The sequence below is a fragment of the Carcharodon carcharias genome, chromosome 16 (genome assembly GCF_017639515.1).
Source record: "Carcharodon carcharias isolate sCarCar2 chromosome 16, sCarCar2.pri, whole genome shotgun sequence".
In the NCBI taxonomy this organism is placed as follows: domain Eukaryota; kingdom Metazoa; phylum Chordata; class Chondrichthyes; order Lamniformes; family Lamnidae; genus Carcharodon; species Carcharodon carcharias.
Genome location: NC_054482.1, coordinates 3,832,249 through 3,853,182, shown reverse-complemented (window position 1 = coordinate 3,853,182; position 20,934 = coordinate 3,832,249). Strand labels below are relative to the sequence as shown.

Here is a 20,934-nt window from a genome sequence, read left to right as displayed (position 1 = left end):
TAGCACATGACACCAGGAGTAACCCGGAGACGACCACTTTTAAGGTCTTGTGCTTTTATCATTTTTCCTAATTCCTGAAACTCTGCCTGTAGAACCTCAACCCCTTTTCCTACCTATGTCATCGGTTCCAATATGGACCATGATATCTGTCTGTTTCTCCTCACAAAATGGTCTGCACCTGTTGGGTGAAATCCTTTACCCTAGCATCAGGAAGGCAAACATTTAGGACTTGCCTCTGTGGTTGCGTGAATGCCAATCTATTTTGACTATTAATCCTCCTGTAACAACTGCAGTGCTAAATTTTCTTGTGTTTCTCCATACAGCTGTCTCCCATGTGGCCATAGATTTGCTTCCTACTGCATTTCCCCTGAGATGTTTTCCTCATTGAATAATCCTTTCAAGTAACATATCTGATTCTTTTAAAAAAAACTAAACTAAATGGTTATTGATTAATGTAGTAAATGTGCTCTAAAACAATTCCTTGTGCATTTACTGTAAAGTATAACATAAGAGTCTTACTTGCAGCATGTATTTTAAATATCAGTATTATGTTGCACATAAACAGTTTTATTTACTTGATACAATAGGGTTTGAAGATGAAGGGGATCACCAGTTGCTTATTTACTTAATGTTTAGCACTTTGACACATACAACATATTTCTAGAAAAAAATGCTGGGCATAGAAATGTTTCACATTCTCAATTTAAAAACGATTGACTTTATTTGTTTTAGGTATGTTAAAGGATATCCTCCAAACTCGCCTTATATTGGAAGCTCTCCAACTTTGTGCCACCTACTGCAGGAGAAAGTCCCATTCTGCTGTCTCAGATTAGATAAGGTATGAATTCAGGTGCTGTTTCGCAACTCTGCAAAGCCATTGTGGAACATATTTAATTCATGAATATAAGGCACCAGGAACATTTTTTTCTTCAGAAACATTTTCAGTGCAGACATTTGCAAAGTCATGGGTTCTGTTATCTCGCAATTTATCCACCTTTGTTAGCAATTCAGCAACAAGTAGAAATACAGTAGATTGCAGTGTACAAGTCGACCCAGCATATAAGATGACCCCCATTTCTTGATGCCAAAATTCATGTTTAGGCCTATGCTCGAGGTAAAGGCACTCCTTTCCCACTTTCTGCTAAGAAATGCTGTACTCATTTTAGGAATTGGCTTCAATTTTTCACCTCAGACATACATGTTTTATTCACCTTAGAAGTTAGCACATGGGATCAAGCAGGCAATACAGGCTGTGTTGCCAAGAAGATATGTAGGAGCTTAAGACATGAACAGAAATGGGTCCCCTGGCTAAAAGAACGAAGTACAAAGCTGGCTTCAGGCTAAAAGTCACAACATTTGCTAACTTGTCAAATATCTGTACTGCACTGTTAGTGCGTTTGATGTTAGTGAGAAACTGGTGCGGGAATAAAGAAGAAGGAGTCCACCCTGAAGAAATAAAAACAAAAAACTGCGGATGCTGGAAATCCAAAACAAAAACAGAATTACCTGGAAAAACTCAGCAGGAACAACACCTCATCTTCCAACTAGGCACTTTACAGCCTTCCGGACTGAATATTGAATTCAACAACTTTAGATCTTGAACTCGCTCCTCCATCCCCACCCCCTTTCTGTTTCTTCCCCCTTCCTTTTGTTTTTTCCAATAATTTATATAGATTTTTCTTTTCCCACCTATTTCCATTATTTTTAAATCTTGTATGCCCTGCTAGTCTTTCCACCCCACCCCCATTAGAGCTGTACCTTGAGTGCCCTACCATCCATTCTTAATTAGCACATTTGTTTAGATAATATCACCACCTTCAACGCCTCTGTGTTCTTTTGTCTGTGACATCTTTTGATTATCTGCTCCTATCACTGCTTGCTTGTCCCTACAACCACACCACCCCACCCCCCCAACTTCTCTGCCCCGCCCCCCCCCAACCTTAAACCAGTTTATATTTCACCCTTTTCGTAAGATTCACTCACTTCTGCTGGAAGGTCATGAGGACTCGAAACGTCAACTCTTTTCTTCTCCCCCGATGCTGCCAGACCTGCTGAGTTTTTCCAGGTAATTCTGTTTTTATTCCACCCTGAAGAACACGGACCCGCCACTGGCCTGATCTTGAGAAGCATTTATTGGAATGGTTCCTCGAAAACTGTCAGGATGGTTACATCACCAGAAACGCAATGCATGTTTAAGGCCAAACCCTCAACCCAGCAAAGATTTTGGAGCAGCAGCTAGTTGGCATAGTCACTTTATGGAACAAAGATGTCTAGTGTTATGGCAGAAAAGCAAGATTACTCAGAGACTACCAAAAAATCTCAATGCCAAATTTATCACCTTCCAGTGATCGTCATCACAAAGCAGCAAAAATATGTGTACCCGTAACATCAAATCAGCAACATGGATAAAACATTTTATAAAGCGTCTTCATTCTGGTTAGAGGTATCAGTGTAGAATTAATTCATTCAATAAGATGCGTCACACGGATTTAATTTGAATTACCTGTCTTATGTTTTTATTTTCACATTTCAAATTGGTGACCACCAAACCAACATCACTAGTTCACATTTTATGCTCAGCATTTAAGTTGACCTCCATATTTGGAAGAATTTTGAGGCTTCAAAGGTTGACTTATATGCCGCAATCTATGGTAGTCTTTTATTATTTGCCACCCCCTCAGACCCTTTGAAAACTTTGAGCTTTATTAGATTTCTGTATTATAACAGCACTCTGATAAATAGAATTAACTAATTTTAAAATGATCTCTTCTACATTTGTGACTAAAATTGCTAAATATTTCAAGAGTTTGTGAACTCTGTTTCTCAAAGTGTGAGTAACAAGACTCAGAGATTTAATAAGCTAATCCCATTCCTATGAACAGGAGCTAAATGAAGACACCCCATGAGTCCTTATCGAAGTATAGAATATACCAGCAATATCATTTGAGCCCTCCATTGGTCTAGTTTCAAACTCCTGATCTGTTGTTGGTTCCTTGGATACTACGTTATCTCAATGGACTCTTATTTATGCATAGTTTACCTGGTGTACACATTTGGTCAGAAATTATCAGTTCCTACAAACTGGCAATGCATGGAGGCATTTTCTAATTTTATCTTCTTCCTGTAATATTCTTTCCATTATATAAAAAAATAAAGGAACTTGAGGAAAAGATTTTTTTAAAGCAAGAATCAAGTTGTCATCAGTGATAACAAATGAAAATTCATTTGATGTTAGGGATATTCAAGTATGTACTTGTTCAAAAATTTAAATAAATACATTTCATTTTCTTCCCCCCAGGGGTGCCAACATAATTGCTATGAAGATGCAAAAGCATATGGGTTCAGGAACAAACTTATCATTGTTTCTGCAGAAACAGCTGGAAATGGATTGTACAACTTTATTGTTCCTCTTAGAGCTTACTACAGACCAAAGAAAGAGTTAAATCCCATAGTATTACTTCTGGATAATCCGTAAGTTCTTATACTCCCTTTCTCATTGTTTAATGGATCGTAAAAATTCAGTTATTTCAAACTCCATCAGAATAATTATCTTTAATCAAGTAAAACGGGTTTCTTCAAGTATCAGAAAAATTTAATGGACCTGCAAATGTTGTGCAGAGAAACACAACATTTTTCATATTAACATGCAACAGCATTGTTTAAGTTATCTAAATTGTAAGGTAATAAAGAAAAATATGCTGTGGCAACAACAACAACTTCCATTTATATTGCCTCTAACATAACAAAATGTCCCAAGGTGCTTCACAGGAACGTTACCAAACAAAGTTTGACTGAGTTAATTAAAGACACATTAGGACAGATGATCAAAAACTTGGTCAAAATGTCAGTATGGAGGAGTGTCCTTTAGGAGGCAAGAGAGGTAGAGAGGCAGTGGTTTAGGAAAGGAATTTCAGACTGCGGGCCTAGACAGCTGAAGGCATGGCCACCCATAGTAGACTGATTAAAAACGGAGGTGCACAAGGGGCCAGAATTGGAGGAGCACAGCCTGGAAGAGGAAATACAGAAGGGGTGATATCACTGAGGGTGACTTGAAAACAGGGAAGATAATTTTAAAATTGAAATATTGGTGGACTGGGAGCCAATGTAGCTCACTGAGCTCAAGGCTGAAGGATTAATGAGATTAATTGGTGCAATGAGCTCCAGCTTATGTAAGATGGAAGAAAGAAAGCCAGACAGGAAAATATTGGAAGTCAAGTATAGAGAAAGGCATGAATAAGGGTTTCAGCAGCAGAGTGTAAAAGTGTTCAATCATTTATATGCACATAAATGTTGCTTTTAAAAAAAATATTTCATGGGATGTCGCCATTACGGGCAAGACCAGCATTTATTGCCCAAATACAAAAGCAAAGTACTGCAGATGCTGGAAATCTGGAATGAAAAAAGAATATGCTAGAAATATTCAGCAGGTCAGGAGATATCTGTGGAGAGACTCAAATTAACATTTCCGACTGATGACATTGGGTCATCAAACTGAAATGTGAACTATGTTTCTCTCCACATATGCTGCCTTACCTGCTGAATGTTTCCAGTGTTTTCTGTTTCTATTTATTGTCTGTCCCCAATTACTCTTGAGAAGGTGGTGGGGAGATGCTTTCTTAACCACTGCAGTCCATGTGGTGTAGGCATTACTGCAGTGCTGTTGGGAAGGGAGTTCCAGGATTTTGACCCAGTGACAGTGAACAAACAATGATATTGTTTCCAGTCAGCATGTGAGTGACTTGGAGGGCAACTTGCAGATGGTTGTGTTCCCATGCATCTACTGCCTTGTTCTTCTAGGTAGTAGTGGTTGCGGGTTTGCAAGGTGCGGTTGGAGGCGCCAGGGCGAGTTGATGGGGCTACGGTGTTCTGGTGAGAGAGGAAATTAATGTTTGAGGTGAGGGATGGGTTGTCAATCAAAGGGGCTGCTTTGCTTGGATGGTGCCAAGTTTCTTGTGTGTTCTTGGTGTTGCACTCATCCAAGTAAGTGGAGAGTATTTCATCCCACTTCTAACTTGTGCCTTCTAGATGGTGGACAGGCTTCGAGGAGTCAGGAAGTGAGTTGCTTGCCACAGAATTCTCAGCTTTTGTAGCCATATTATTTATATAGCTGGTCTAGTTAATTTTCTGTTCAGTGGTAACCCCTAAGGATGTTTGATGGTGGGGGATTCAGTGATGGTAAAGTCAGGGATGGTGGTTAGACTCCCTCTTGTTGTCGATGGTGGTTTGATCATTACTTGCTGCTTGTATGGCACGAATGTTACTTTGTTCACGTTGCGACTTGCATATCTCCTTTAGTTGCTTATTCAGTTTTGTACTTGATGAAAACTGGTTATCAATAGAACGTAACTCATTAGCTGCATATAATGGGTTAATCCTAACTGTGATATGCGAATGAGACACGGTATACATCATCACAGGAAGTGTTGCAATGTCTCATGGTCCTGCTTTCTCTTGTTGAACCTTATGGCAAGATAAAGCCACAGTAAGAGATGTTTCTATAAAAGTTGGCGCTTTCTTGTCCTCAGAAGATTCGGTAAATATTCTTTTAGCACAATGAGACCAAGGATATTATATGGCAGCAGTGAGTGTAAGAACAAGTATGGAAAAACCTCTGCCATTAGTGGAAAACTTTGAGCAAGTCACGACTAGGTCTCAATTGGGCAGCAGCATGGTGGAATTGGCACCGAAGATTTGCCAGGCATCGCACCACATCGGGCCTCGCGGTGAATGAGTCAGTATGCTATTATATGTGATTCGTGGCTATGCAGGCAATATTCTAGTCAGGTAAGGGATCAATAAAGACAAAACGACGTATGATGAAGTAATAAAAGCGCTTGATGCCTACTTAAAAAGAATACTATCGTCAAGTGTTCTAAATTTAACGAGTCTTCCTGAAGACAAGGGTAAGTATTGACACTTCTATCAACAATTATTTTTATTCATTTACTGGACTTGGGAGTCACTGGCTGGGCCAGAATTTATTGCCCATCCCTAATTGCCCTGGAGAAGGTGGTGGTGAGCTGCCGTCTTGACCGCTGCAGTCCATGTGGTGTAGGTACACCCATAGTGCTGCTAGGGAGGGAGTTCCAAGATTTTGACCCAGCAACAGTGAAGCAATGATGATATATTTCCAAGCCAAGATGGTGAGTGACTTGGAGGAGAACTTCCAGGTGGTGGTGTTCCCATCTATCTGCTGCCCTTGTTCTTCTAGATGATAGTGGTTGTGGGTTTGTAAGGTGCTGTATAAGGAGTCTTGGCGAATTCCTGCAGTGCATCTTGTAGATGGTACACACACTGCTGCTACTGTGCATCAATGGTGGAGAGAGTGAATGTTTTGGGTGTGGTGCCAATCAAGCAGGCTGCTTTGTCCTGGATGGTGTCAAGCTTCTTGAGGGTTATGGGAGCTGCACACATACAGGCAAGTGGAGAGTATTCCATCACACTCCTGACTTGTGCCTTGTAGATGATGGACAGGCTTTGGGGAGTCAGGAGGTGAGTTACTCATTGCATGATTCCTAGCCTCTGACCTGCTCTTGTAGCCACAGTATTTATATGACTAGTCCAGTTCAGTTTTTGGTCAACAATAGCCCCCAGAATGTTGATAGTGGAGGATTCAGTGATGGTAATGCCATTGAATGTCAAGGGGTGATGGTTAGATTCTCCCTTGTTGGGGATGGTCAATCTCTGGCACTTGTGTGGCGCGAATGTTACTTGCCACTTGTCAGCCCAAGCCTGGATACTATCCAGGTATAGCTGCAATTGGACATGGACTGCTTCAGTATCTTATGGAAGGAAAGTCATTGGGCCCAGGACATTATCTAGAGCATTACCCTGGGTCACTGAGGAACTCCTGCAGTGATGTCATGGAGCTGAGATGACTGACCTCCAACAACCACAACCATCTTCCTTTGTGCTAGGTATGATTCCATCCAGTGGAGAGTTTTCCCCTTGATTCCACACTCGGACAGTTTTCTAACATCATACATTCATGGCAAGTGGGGGTCACTGCCAATTATTGCACAAATTGCCCTGTTCAGAGGGCATTTAACAATCAGATTAACAACATTGCTGTGGGTCTGGAGTCACATGTAGGCCAGACCAAGTGTAAGGGCAGCAGGTCTTCTTCCCTAAAGGATATTAGTGAACCAGATGGGTTTTTACGACAATTGACAATGGTTTCATGGTTATCATCAGACTTTTAATTTTTTTTTAATTGAATTCAAACTGCACCATCTGACATGGTAGGATTCAAACTTGGGTCCCCAAAGCATTACCCTGGGTCTCTGGAATACTAGTCTAGTGACAATACCACTATGCCACCGCCTCCCCCTTAATGTCAAGGACAGTCCCTCTCACCTCACCTTAGGAGTTCAGCTCTTTTGTCCATGTTTGAACCAAGGCTGTAATGAGGTCAGGAGCTGAGTGACCCTGGTGGAACCCAAACTGGGTGTCAGTGAGCAGGTCATTTCTAAGCAAGTGCCATTTGTTAGCATTGTTGATGACCCTTTCCATTACTTTACCGAAGATTGAGAGTAGACTGATGGAGTGGTAATTGACTGGGTTGGATTTGTCCTGCTTTTTGTGTACAGGTCATACCTGGGTAATTTTCCACATAGCCGGGTAGGTGCCAGTGTTGTAGCTGTACTGGAACAGCTTGGCTAAGGGCATGGCAAGTTTGGAGCACAAGTCTTCAGTACTATTGCCAGGATATTGTCAGGGCCCATAGCCTTTGCAGTGTCCAGTGCCTTCAACTGTTTCTTGATATTATGTGGAGTGAATCAAACTGGCTGAAAACTGGCATCTGTGATGCTAGGAAATCCAGAGAAAGCCGAGATGGGTCATCTACTCGGCACTTTTGGCTGAAGATTGTAGCAAATGCTTCAGCCTTATCTTTTACACTGAGCTGGGCTCCCCCTCATAATTAAGGATGGGGATATTTGTGCAGCCTCCTCCTCCAGTGAGTTGTTTAATTGTCCACCACCATTCATGACTGGATGTGGCAAGACTGCAGAATTTAGATCTGATCTCTTGGTTGTGGATCGCTTAGCTCTGTCTGTCACTTGCTGTTTATGCTGTTTGGCAGCCTGTGTTATAGCTTCACCAGGATGACACCTCATTTTTAAATGTGCCTGGTTCTGTTCCTTGTTTGTCCTCCTGCACTCTTCATTGAACCAGGGTTGATCCCCTGGCTTGATGGTAATGGTAGAGTGGGGGATATGCCGGGCCATGAGGTTACAGATTATGTTCGAGTACAATTCTGCTGCTGCTGATGGCCCATCCGCCTCATGGATGCCCAGCTTTGAGTTGCTAGAAATGTTCAAAATATATCCCATTTAGCACGGTGGTAGTGCCACACTACACGATGGAAGGTATCCTTAATGTGAAGCCACAATGACTGTGCTACGGTCACTACCACTGGTACTGTTATGAACAGATGCATCTGCGGCAGGCAGGTTGGTGAGGATGAGGTCAGTATGATTTTCCCTCTTGGTTCCCTCACCATCTGCTGCAGACCCAACCTAGCAATTATGTCATTTAGGGCTGGGCTAGCTTGGTCAGCAGTGGTGCTACCGAGCCACTCTTGGTGATGGACATTGAAGTCCCCTCCAACCCAGAGTACATTCTGCACCCTCAGTGCTTTCTCCTAGTGATGTTCAACACGGAGGAGCACTGATTCATCAGCTGAGGTGGTATGTAGTAATCAGCAGGAGGTTTCCTTGCCCATGTTTGACCCGATGCCACGAGACTTCATGGGGTCTAGAACTCCCAACGCAACTCCCTCCCAACTGTATACCACTGTGCTGTCACCTTTGCCATACCCAGGGATGGTGTTGTTGGTGTCTGGGACATTATCTGTAGGATATGATTCCATGAGGCTATTGCTTGACTAGTCTGTGAGACAGTTCTCCCAATTTTGGCACTAGCCCCCAGATGTTGATAAGGACTTTGCAGGGTCGACAGGGCTGAGTTTGCCATTGTCGTTTCCAGTCCCTGGGTCAATGCCAGGTTTCATTCCTCTTTTGAGACTTTGTAGTTGTTTGATACAACTGAGTGACTTGCTAGGCCATTTCAGAGGGCGTTTTAAGAGTCAACCACATGTAGGCCAGACGAGATAAGGAATGGGTTTTTACAACAATTGACAATGGTTTCATGGTCATCATTAGATCTTTAATTCCAGATTTTTAATGAATCTGCCATCTGCCATGCTGGGTTTCAAACCCAGGCCCCCAGATCATTACCCTGGATCTCTGGATTACTAGTCCATCGACAATACCACTATGCCATCACCTTTCCTGTATCTGTATAGACTTGTAGAGAACTGTGAATATGGAGCTTAAAAGATGAACTAATCAGGGACAGAATTGTTGTCAAGAGTCTTGGATGAAGCATTGTCTGACTACTTGCAGTTGAGAGATGATTTAACCTAAACAAAGATAATTCAACTGAGTAGACAAGTCGAGGTCAGGAAGCAAAATCGATCAGTGATTCGGGGTGCCAGGGAGAACCATATCCCAAAATGACTGACTGAGTGGAGTTTATTAAATTTAAAAACAGTGAAGCAGCCATACAGAAGCAGAAAGAGTGTCCATCAATTGTCCCAGCTAACTGTAATAGGTGTGGCGATAAATTAAAACACAGGCATGGAAATTTTGTGCCAAAGAGGCTGAACGCCATTTTTGCAGAAAGGTGGTCGCTTTCAAACTGTAAGAAGCCTGTACAGAATAAGCAAAAAGAAAAGTCTTTGAAAGGTGGCAAAATCTATAAAATAGAAGACATCAATAATATTGAGATGTCTTTACTTGGAGATATCCAGAAACCAAGCAGAAGCTACTGGAATGCTGATATGCTAGTAAAGAAAAACTAGACATGCTTTAAGTTAGCCACAGGTGCAGATCCTGAAACAGAGCTGTTCACTCTTAAGCAGGAAAGCCTGTACTGACTTGCATGTGATTTGCAGAGTAGAAGAACTGGGATGTGAGAAGATCAGACTAAAAACTTCAGAGCTGAATTTCCACAGCACTAGAAAAGCTATCGACAGCATACCACATCACTCCACCTCCTGAAACGAAGCCAGTGTGTCTGTTTACACCCAGAAAAGTTCCTCATCTGCTCTTGCCAAATGTAAAGAAGGGAATTGACACTATGTTGAAGGAAGGGTTATTTCCCTGTGACAGAACCAACAGGCTGGTGCTCAGGGATGGTGCCAGTGGACCTATCAGAATTTCCTGTAGATCTTACATTACTGAACAAAGCAGTCAAAAGTGAAGTTTACCCTGTGTCGGTTGTGGATGAAAGTTTAGCAAAATTGAGAAAGAATTCAATCTTCATGAAGTTAGATGCAAATGGTCGGGTTTTTTTTTTTTTTTTTTGCAACTACCCCCCCCGTTGAAGATTCTAAATTTCTCTCAGCCTTACACATTGGGAGGTTTTGTTTCAACCGACAACACTTTGGCATCACATCAGAGCCAGAAATCTTCCAGAGGACAATGTAGAAGGATTGGGTGGAGTCATACTTCATAATGGATGATGTCCTGATCCACTCAGAACATGAGACGAGTGCGTGCGAGCTATACTGCAGGAAGCAGGACGTAGGCTCAGCAGCAAATGCAAATTCTCGCAGCCGACTGTCAAGTTAACTGGGCATATTGTGGATGCATCTGGTGTCAGAATTGATCCACGGTAGACAAGAGCAATCAAGGAGGTTCCAGCCCCTTGCAACATAACTGAGCTCCGAAAATTCATGGGTATGAATCAAGTAGGAAAGTTCCCGTCCAACCTAGCTGTCGTCATGAGCCACTAGGTCAGCTTTTATGCAAAAATGATACATGGTGCTGGGAGGAAGCACAGCAGAGGTCTGTCGAGAAAATCAACAGGATGCTGGTATCACTATTATTTTAGACCACAATGACCCAGAGTATTTACCACCATGCATCTTCTACTGGACTGGGAGCTGTACTCTTTCAGATATAGACAGGAGGAAAGTGGCACACCAGTTTACTGGGCATCCCACGCACTGATGGAGAAAGAAACGTTTGCTACATGGGCTTGTGAAAAGTTTGAAACTGTTCTTCGGGCCTCCACTACAAGGTAGAGACAAGATCGCAAACCTTCAGTGACACTCTTACATTCTAAGCCAAGTGCCTCAGAGTACAATAATTCAGACTGGGGATGATGAGGTTTGATGTAACGACAGAGTATGCTCTGGAAAAACAAACTATAGCAGATGCTTTGCCCCATATCCCAGCGGCAAGACCTGAAAAAGGTGATGTGGCCCTTAGTGAAGAGGTGAAAACCTTTGCATTGATAACAACCACAATCCTACCAGCAACAACTCAGCGACTAAATGAGATCAGAGATATTGCTGGAAAAAGAGATTCTCTTCGTTGATGCTTTTCATTCTGCACTCATCAGGACAATTCACAAGAATACCAATGGAAGAGAAACCACAAATTTATACTATATGAGAAGAGAGTGCTGATTGGTTGGCAAGTGGACTCTGCCTTGGAGAATGCACCAGTTGACGGTGACTGACAGTTAATTGCCAATCCATTTAAACTAGGCAGCTTGACTCCAATCAAATAATGCTGAGCAGGTTGAACAGCACATCCATGCCCCTAACTCAAACAGATAATGGTACAGTGAAATGGAACAGATGTGCATTATTACCACACAGAAACAACCTTCTACACAGTCGAAGCAGTCGTCTACCCACCCCAAGAGACCAGAGATGCTGCGTTCATTGAGAGATCCAGATGATTGCCAGACTGGTGACCCTGAGTCATCAAAAAATTCTCCTTCTGCCCACCAGAGACTGAGAGATCACACACAGGACTCAAATTCCCAATTTCCTCCAAAGAAGTCGAGGACCCATTTCAAATAAACTAGTAAAACTGTCGCAATGGTTGTCCCCTATATAAAAAAAAAGTCAGAAACTTGGAGGGTGGGGTGGTGTAGATGTAGTATAAAGGGTTAATTCTAACTAATATGCTAATGAGACACAGTACTCATCACAGGAAGTGATGCAATGTCTCACGATCCTATACTTTCTTGTTGAACCTCATGGCAAGATGAAGCCACAGTAAGAGATGTTCAATAAAAATTAGTTCTCCTCAGCTCAGCAGACTCTGTGTGTCATGTGGGCGCACACCTGACACACCAGAATGTAAAGTGGCACGTGATGATATCGCTCGGGCGACCCGACATCATTGCGAACTCACGCGATATTTCGTTCGGCGGGTACGTGCTGGAGTCGGCGGCGTGCCTGCTGATAATTGAAAGGCCTATTGAAGTCACTAACCAGGTAATTAAGTTTAATTTTACGCTGCCCGTCCAACTTAAGGCTGGCGGGCAGGCGAAAAGACCAAGCGGCCTTTACGCTTTTTAGGAAACCTCGCCCAGAGTGGGACGCAGTTTCCTAAAGCTAACACTGATGGAATTAAAAACTTTATTCTGAAAATAAGAACGTGTCCCATCTCATCATGAGGGGACGTGTTTCATTAAATTTTTACTGTCCTTATATGTATATATTTTTTGAAGCGCTTCAATCTCCCTGAGAGGCATGGAGCTGCCTGAGGGAGCTTGAAGTGCTCTTTCACACGCATGTGCGTAAGATCGCTGGACCTGACTCTCCCTTCCCCCCACCCACACAGGTAGTGCTCACGTAACCGCTCGCGATTCATGCAGGGCAGGACTTAATTGGCCCGCCTGTGTGGAATTGGGGTGCGGAGCCGATCGCTGGCGTTAGTCGGCTCTGCGATCGGCCGCTCCTGCTGAGGCCACCCGACGACTGGAAAATCCTGGCCTCGGACAAGACCAAGAATATTACATCAGATTGAGATAATTTTGGAGTCTGAAGGGTAAAAGCACTCTTCATGTAACATGTTGTATGACATATGCTGCAGGAGAACATTATGCATATTAAGAAGACTAAGTGCAGTTTCTAGTGATAATAGGGCTGATTTTTTCCTACCACCTGATGGTGGGAGCTATGAGCCTTTCAGATGTCCAGGCAATGCTTGCATTTAGCTGATGTCCTATGAGCACCAAACAGACTTCTGTTACCCTGGATGGGCTGGGAGATAGTCTGGCTCCTGTGATGAACTGGCTGACAGTCAGAGACTTGGGGAAGATTTGGACTTGTTTTTGAGAGACAAGGAGGAGTAGCCCTGCTCCTTATGGCCCCACCAAATAATAAGATATTTCCTGGGTATTCTGTGAGCAGCATCCCATCTGTACCTCAAAATTACAATGAAGGTCCAATGTAATGGAACCCCAATGTGAAGAGGTTTTTGGTGGTTACTTTGGCTGCCTTTGTAATGGCCTGTGGGATCATGGCAATGAGCTTGATCAGGACAGGAAGCTAAGCAATTTCAGAGCTGCCTCCATCCCATTTCCAATCCAAATTTGGATTGGCCTTTGTGTCTCTGTTTGCAAGAAGTTGAAAGTTAATATAGCAGATGAAGAAAACAATACATTGACCTTGTGTGCTTGCCCACTTACTGTTTATATATAAAAACAACTTGCATTTTGGGTGATGTAACTTGGTGGATCTGTTCTGACTGACAAACAGTGTTTACACAACTGTTTTTAAAACCAAAGTAAATGATTAAGCAAAGTACACATGTTGAAATTCCTATTGATACAAGTTTTACTACATCCAATTATGATGCGGGTTACATTTGATATTTTGAGTTAAGCTTGTCTTTGACATAACAATGACAACGAACCCCAGTGAGGGTTACCATTTTGTACTTATTCAGGGAAGGATTAGTTTTGCATTTTTCTTTCCTGCTCCTTTCACAGACAAGCCCACATTATGTACCATTCCCTAGCCAATAGAGCATGCAGGTGACCTTGGATACTGATGTCTTGTGCAACCAGTTCTTCAAAAGTTCAGGAGAGAGAGGCCAGCCTCTAATTTTATTTTTTTCTCTGGAGAATCACCGGTGTCCTATGGGACAGTGTGGTTAAGACAGATGTTGCAGCATCAGTGATTATGGTTTCAAAGTTGCCTCCTGTCTTCTCTGTCGTGGCCTGCATTGGAGTATGAAAGCCTTGCACCACTATGCAAAATCCCCAGGCTTACACCACCCATGCTTTTGGCAGATGGCATCTTTTGGCAATTTCCTATGAGCATTCTCTGTCACCAAAATAGTCAATTATAAAGGAGACACTTACCCGAAGCGTGCTGACTATTTTAAGCAAATTAATAAGCTTCTTACACCTTGCTAAAGTGCGATGACCTGAACTAATTAATCCTCTTTACTGACCATTTTAAAAGCTCTGCTAATTTCAGGCAAATTGAAATGTTTATTAAATGTCTTGCTGCTTATACTGCTAACTATTCACCTGGTATGTAGGAACTTGGTACCTCAGCACTGCAGCGTAGTTGGGTATTGTCACAGAGAGTGTGGTGAAATTGTGACTGGGTGATAGGACAACATGCTTTTACTCTTGTAGCGGCCCAAGTTCTCTTGTCCTGACTCCCCCCCTCCTTTAAGATGCTGATGATTTTTATAGGAATAGAGTAGAGCTGAAAAATTGTGTTGTTAATGCAATCTTGGGCTTGGCCATCGAGCACCAAGAGCCCTGTTTTTATTCTGTACTTCAGTTTTACTGTCCACAACTTATAGCGGGAAAATCAGCTCAACATGGGCACTATAATTAGTAGACACAACTATACCTGACTTACCAATCTGGTTATCTACCCAGCCTTTTTTTTTTACCCCATACACTTCTCCAAGAAGTTTCATTAAAACTGACTAAAAGGAACATGAACAAGATCAGGAAGGCTTGGATTTTGCTGTGAGTAATAAAGGAGCAGCGTTCACTATTCACATCACATAGGGTTGCCCTCAGACTTTGAGCCGGCTTGTCAGTGAAGACTCTCGGTCATGTGATGTCCGCGAACAGGGGCCTGTGCTGTCTGTGAACAGGGGCCTGCGCTGTCTGAACAGGGGCCTGCGCCGTCTGCGTACAGGGGCCTGCGCCGTCTGCGTACAGGGTCCTGCGCCGTCTGCGAACAGGGTCCTGCGCCGTCTGCGAACAGGGTCCTGCGCCGCCTGCGTACAGGGTCCTGCGCCGCCTGCGTACAGGGGCCTGCGCCGCCTGCGTACAGGGGCCTGCGCCGCCTGCGTACAGGGGCCTGCGCCGCCTGCGTACAGGGGCCTGCGCCGCCTGCGTACAGGGGCCTGCGCCGTCTGCGTACAGGGGCCTGTGTTGTCTGTGAACAAGGCCAGGCAGCAGGCAGTTTTGCAACCAGCCAGACTGAGGAATCCTCAGAGACATGCAGGCTGCAATGCAGGAAATAAAAACAAACAGGGAATATAAATTATATTTGTACGGGAATCAGAACAACAAATAAAAGAGCGTAACAGAAAAAAAAACTATATTTTTAAAATCTGCAACATTAATTTGTTCTGAGACTGCATGCTTGATAAAATAATTTTTCAGGCCAGAAAGATTCTTCAGCAGTAAATAACACCTAAGCCATTAAAAACTCAATTACTCTTGGTTAAACATGCCTTGACTTTTTTTTTTAACTCCCTTTGGAGTGCGAATAGTAGGTTGTTAGCTTAAGTTTGTGCGATGACTGATTCCTGTGCAGATTTTATCTGTTAACACTGCATCAATGTACCCTGTGGAGGAGCAGAGGAACACTGCCAGCAACTTCTGATTTTCACAGTAATTATTGCAATAACCATGATGAGCAGTGGCAGCCTCACCAATCCTTAGTATAGGAAAATTCGGGTCCCCGATGTCTTGCTGTCTTAAACCACTCCCCATAAATCTGTCTCAATTGCCTTGCATTATCAGAAAGTTTAAAAAAAAAAGAGCTATTGGAAAATTTGTTGGTGGATTTTATTTTTAAAATCTGTTGAAGGATCCTATTAGCGACAATGGAATAGCTTTTGAAAAAATATGCAATTATGTTTACTTGGGGAAAGAAGATAGATCTCTTTTATTATCCTTTGTTTCCTCTGTAACAGGTGGCAACTGCCATCTACTGACAGAAGTTAGAATTACACCACAACCTGCACACAAACACACATATCCTAGACTTACTGGAGATTCCCAGTAACAATGAACAGCAAGATAAACCGAAGTATTTTGTTCTGGTGCAAGTCAAATTTGCTACTAAATGCCCTCTGAAGCTTTCAAAATACCAGCAAAGTACCTTGAAAAGAGAAGAAAGAATTGCATTTTCATCATAGAACATCTGTGAAAATTGTTAGTTTTCATTAACTAATTGAAAGTAAAATTCAGCAAATGTCTTTGTCTTAAATCTTTTCGAAACAACCTTAAACCATGGAGGAATCTAGTCATTTACTGTTATGGATTTGGGTCTGCCATGGTTCCTTTCTCGCGTTCAGTGTGTTATCGCTTCCTTAGGTGGTCTGAGCATCTGATCTCTGTTTGCGGTGACTTTCATTGCCCCAAATCCACTCAGATAAGTAAGCCTGGAACATATCAATAGCTGCCCCTTGTGAACAGAACTGGGTACATGTATATTTCTTAAAAGCTGAACAACAAACTGAGCAACGTTTAGCACCAGAGTTCTTTACTTCGCTCGCTATAACTTATATTCATTTAATACAAAAGTTAACAGAAAAACACCACTCTCATCTTATTTAACTAAACAAGAGGGCCCGGAAATTCTGCAGCGATTTTCTGGAGAAACGACAGCTGCTTACGGCCACAGTTTTGACGTTGACGTGCAGTGGCGGGCCCGACATGCTGACATGTAAAATGACGCTCGGAGGTGTCAGGCGTGCATCCCGATGTCAGTGCGCCTCATTCCGATATTGTGTCCCGATGACAGTGCGCCTCATTCCGATATTGTGTCCTGATGTCAGTGCGCCTCATTCCGATATTGCGTCCTGATGTCAGTGCGCCTCATTCCGATATTGCGTCCCGATGTCAGTGCGCCTCATTCCGATATTGTGTCCCGATGACAGTGCGCCTCATTCCGATATTGTGTCCCGATGACAGCGCGTCTCATTCCGATATTGCGTTTGGTGGGCGCGCACTTGCCGAACTGTCAACAGCCTCTTAAGGACATTAAAAACCCCATTAGAGTAGTTTATCAACGCTGCCCGTCCAACCTTAAGGCTGGGGGAGGTGGGGGCAGGCGAAGAGCCCAAGCGGCCTTCACGTTTTTCAGGAAACCTCACCCACGGGCGAGATGAGGTTTCCTGAAGGGTTTATTAAATAAATAATTTTTGCTGAATTCATAAACATCACATGAGGGGGACATGTCTGAATAATTTTTTAACTTAATTATTTCTGAACTTTTATCATGCGCTTAATCCCCCTGAGGCAGCTCCGTGCCTCGGAGATTTCTGCGCTCTTTCACATACGCGGGCGAAAAGAGCGCAGGCCCCGACTCTCCCTCCTCCCTCCTGCCGCCCGCCCACCCGCAGGGGTACCGCTGAGCGCTACCGGGAACACGTCACGCTGGGCTGGGCCTATTAAATGGTGGCGCGCAGCCAATAGTGGGTGGCGATCGGCTCTGCGCCCACTCCCGACATACAGAAAATTCTCCCCCATGTCACCGTTCAGGGCTCACTGAAGTAATGACTTATTGGGAGAGCCCCGAGAGAACTTCAGGGCTTGGGATCTCTAACTATCCTTGGCAAAGGCCCTCGCGGCTATCCCTTTAATTAAAAACAAAACTGACTGCCCTTGTAGCCATCTTCCTTAAAAAGTCTCTATTCCAAAAAATAAAAAGTCTGTCCCTTTCCTACTCTCCCTCTAACAGATGAATAGAGGTTAGAAAATTTTGTGACACAACGGCCTAGATTTTATGTCAGCGCAGGGGTCCGGCTTCTGGGGCTGAAAGTTGGGGGGGGGGTGGGGGGGTGGGGTGGGAACCGACTCTGTTCGGCCATCCTTTTAAGGACAGCAACCAACCTCCAATAACCGCTGCTGACCGGAGGGCCAGCAGCCCCTGCAGTATCACCAGTAGCAGTGGCCACTGCCGGGACATCACCTGCAGCATCAGGGTACCATGCAGCCTCAAATTCAGGTCGGTGGGACGTTGGGGGGTTGGGGGGGGGGGTGGTGGGGGGCGGCGCTGGGGCCAGTTTGGCAGGCCCTGGTGAAGGAGGGCAGGGTTATCACCGAGGGCATGCAGCACCATTGCATCGGCGCAGACGTTGTCCCCGGTGGGTTGCTCGGTGTACCAAGGAGCACCCAAAAAAGGGAGCCCACCCCACCACCCCCCACCGAGCCCACTGGGAGACCATCGGGCAGTCTCTGTTTGGAGCGCTGGTGAAATTAAGTGGGCTAATCGGACTCCAGGTGGGTAAGCTGTCCGCCATCTTTCTCATCGCTGGCAAAGTGGCATGATGATGGCCACTCAGCCCAACACCGTCTCGTGCCATTTTACCGGCTTTCTCACCTCACAGCCCATCCCCAAAGGGCTAATAAAATTCAGCTCCGTAGGTGGAGGTGGTTTCTGATTACCCAATTAAAGTAGGGAATCATTCATTGTTTAGTCTCTGGACCAAACAACTTCTAATTGGCGTTTTAATCCTCATGCCATTTTTATGAACTCCAAAGAATGCACATTGCTTTTTAAAATAAGGTGTTAACGTTAATTCCTTTTTGAAAATCCTTTCTGCGGGGGAATAAAAAAATGATAAACAAAAGTCAGAAACATGACTTTCCCTTTTCTCACCGTTCTTCCTAAATTAAAATACCAGGAGTGCTCGATTGGCAAAGGAGTTTCTCTATTCCAAACAGCCAGCTAATGCTTGATAGCCAATTTTTATTTTTGAACTGAAATCACTGTGGTAACGAAGGAAACACAACAGCCAATTTACGCACAGCAAAGACCCACAAACAACAGTGTCGAACATTATTCAGCTCAAGGGTGTCAGTTGGGGGATAAATATTGGCTGGGCCACTGGGTGACCGCTCCTACTCTTCTTTCAAAAAGTAGTGCTGTGGAATATTTTGCATCCACCCATCCTTTTTTCTGGATACAATAGATGCAAATATCCACTATTTCATTGAGAAAACTCATAGCGGTGAGGCTTGAGGTGGTCAGTCATAGAAAACCTTATTGGTAAGTGTTGATGATGAGCTATATAGCCTCAATAAGATGTGACTTTAAATAGTTTTTCTTTTTCAGGCCGTAAGATATAAAGTTGAAAAAAAAAATTACTTCCAGGCCCCGAAAATTAGTGGCCCATAATACTGGTAGTTATGCTTAGATTGTGCCTGCTGATGCCTTTCCAGCTGTCGCCCCCTGTTGGTGTTTGTCTTTATGCCATCTACAGAAGTGTCCAGGAACCCCCCCAAACATCTCCATATTGTGAGGGGACAGGACGTATGTTAGAAAATCTTCCTCTCGCTGGGGATCTAATATTTAATATTGACATGTTTTCTGCCTCAACCATCAATCCTGAAAGTTAATTCTACAGCCTCGTAACACTTTTTAAAAAAAATACAAGTTTCTCCTGATCTCTTCTAAATTTCTTACAATTAATCTTGTATCCATGACACCTCATTCTTGGCCCTTCAACCACTAGAAACAATGTGCCACTATCTACAGCTGCCCCCATTCTTTAATAGTTATCAAACACTTCTAGCATACCTACGCCCTTGTACATATTTGGAACAAAACATCGAGCTTCAGCCCTCCCTGAAAGATGGACTGGAAGGGAAAGCAGATAAACTAAATGCTGTCCTTGTACATGAAGGGAAGGGGAAGACAAACCTGTCACTTTCACCACATGAAAAAATTGGAGCAATCTTCAACACCTCTGGATGACTCACGCAGTATTCAATCTCCTCAGTCAACAAAAGGCTAAAAAAGAGTGAGCTGGCCCGAGAGATAGGAACTTATATTGCAAAGATTTGAAAATGCCTAAGTTAAATTGTCCAACTTCCAAAATGCAATAACCTCTGGAAAATCCCTCTGAGATGCTCACTCTTCATTTGGTGCTACTTTGCCGGAAGTGCATAAATAGGGTTTCGGCTGCACTTCTGGCACAGCAATGCTGGTGGAGTGGAGCTGCTTGGAGGAAACCCCGGCCATAGTGTTGCTGCACTCGTGATTTGATTCCGCCAGTATCATATATAGTGCCTCACTCTTTGAGCTTGTTGCCACTCCTGCTGTTCTTATTCTTCCGTTATTATGCAAAACAGCAGCTATAGCCCATTAGTTATAGCCCATCCCAGCTGCTTATTCCTTCTGAAAGTGAATTTCCAGGATTGGTGATTGAGGCAGAAACATATCAACGTTAAAGATTAGATCAGAAAAATGGATGAAGGGAAGGAGGGTGAAGAGATAAGGGAACAGTCTGGATAGTTGTGATTGGAAGTACTTGTTGACACGGAGGTTAAACATAGATATGAACTGATTGGGCTGAATGGGTGAGGGAGCATTGGTCCAAAGAATATTGGGAGCATTGAAGCTGACAGCACTTTGGCTAAGGATAGCATAAAGCTCAGATAAAAAAAAAATCAAATTCCAGAAATACACTGACATTGAGTAACTTTGAGCCGTGCTGTGTCTAATTTGTAGGACTTACAGCCGTGCATTACTTGAGTAAACCCAGGATACTTATATGCGCTTGTTTATTGCGTAGGGGCAAAGCTACATAACGGCTTGAAAAGGACAACTGAGTTTCAGCTGTCTTTGAAGATCGCTGGGAGGAAGGTGTCTGGAGGGGAGCCTGACGTCTTCCCAGCAGCAGGAACCTCAGTGACTGCCCACTGGGTGGCAAATTGAGCCACCTAAGTACCCAATTAAGGTCCACCTCCCACCCTTTCCAGCATTTTGCCCATGATGGAGGGCTGACTAGGGCTTAGGGAGACTCCCAGGGGTGCACTCCTTAATGTCTGTTCCACGAGCCATGGAGCAGCAATCACCAACCCCCCCCCACCCCCCCGCCGGCCCCCCAGTAATCAAGCCACTGGTGT

General features: G+C 43.7%; 1 protein-coding gene across 3 annotated transcripts in view; it reads left to right on the top strand.

Annotated features, from left to right (window-relative positions):
* The window catches only part of kcnt2 (potassium channel, subfamily T, member 2), a 789,028-nt gene that overhangs the window by 444,365 nt on the left and 323,729 nt on the right, over nucleotides 1-20,934 (top strand). For all 3 annotated transcript variants that reach the window (XM_041208210.1, XM_041208209.1, XM_041208208.1), the window contains 2 exons: nucleotides 733-838; nucleotides 3,299-3,471. In XM_041208210.1, coding sequence (XP_041064144.1) covers nucleotides 733-838; nucleotides 3,299-3,471 — 279 coding nt within the window. The remainder of the gene's footprint in view (nucleotides 1-732; nucleotides 839-3,298; nucleotides 3,472-20,934) is intronic.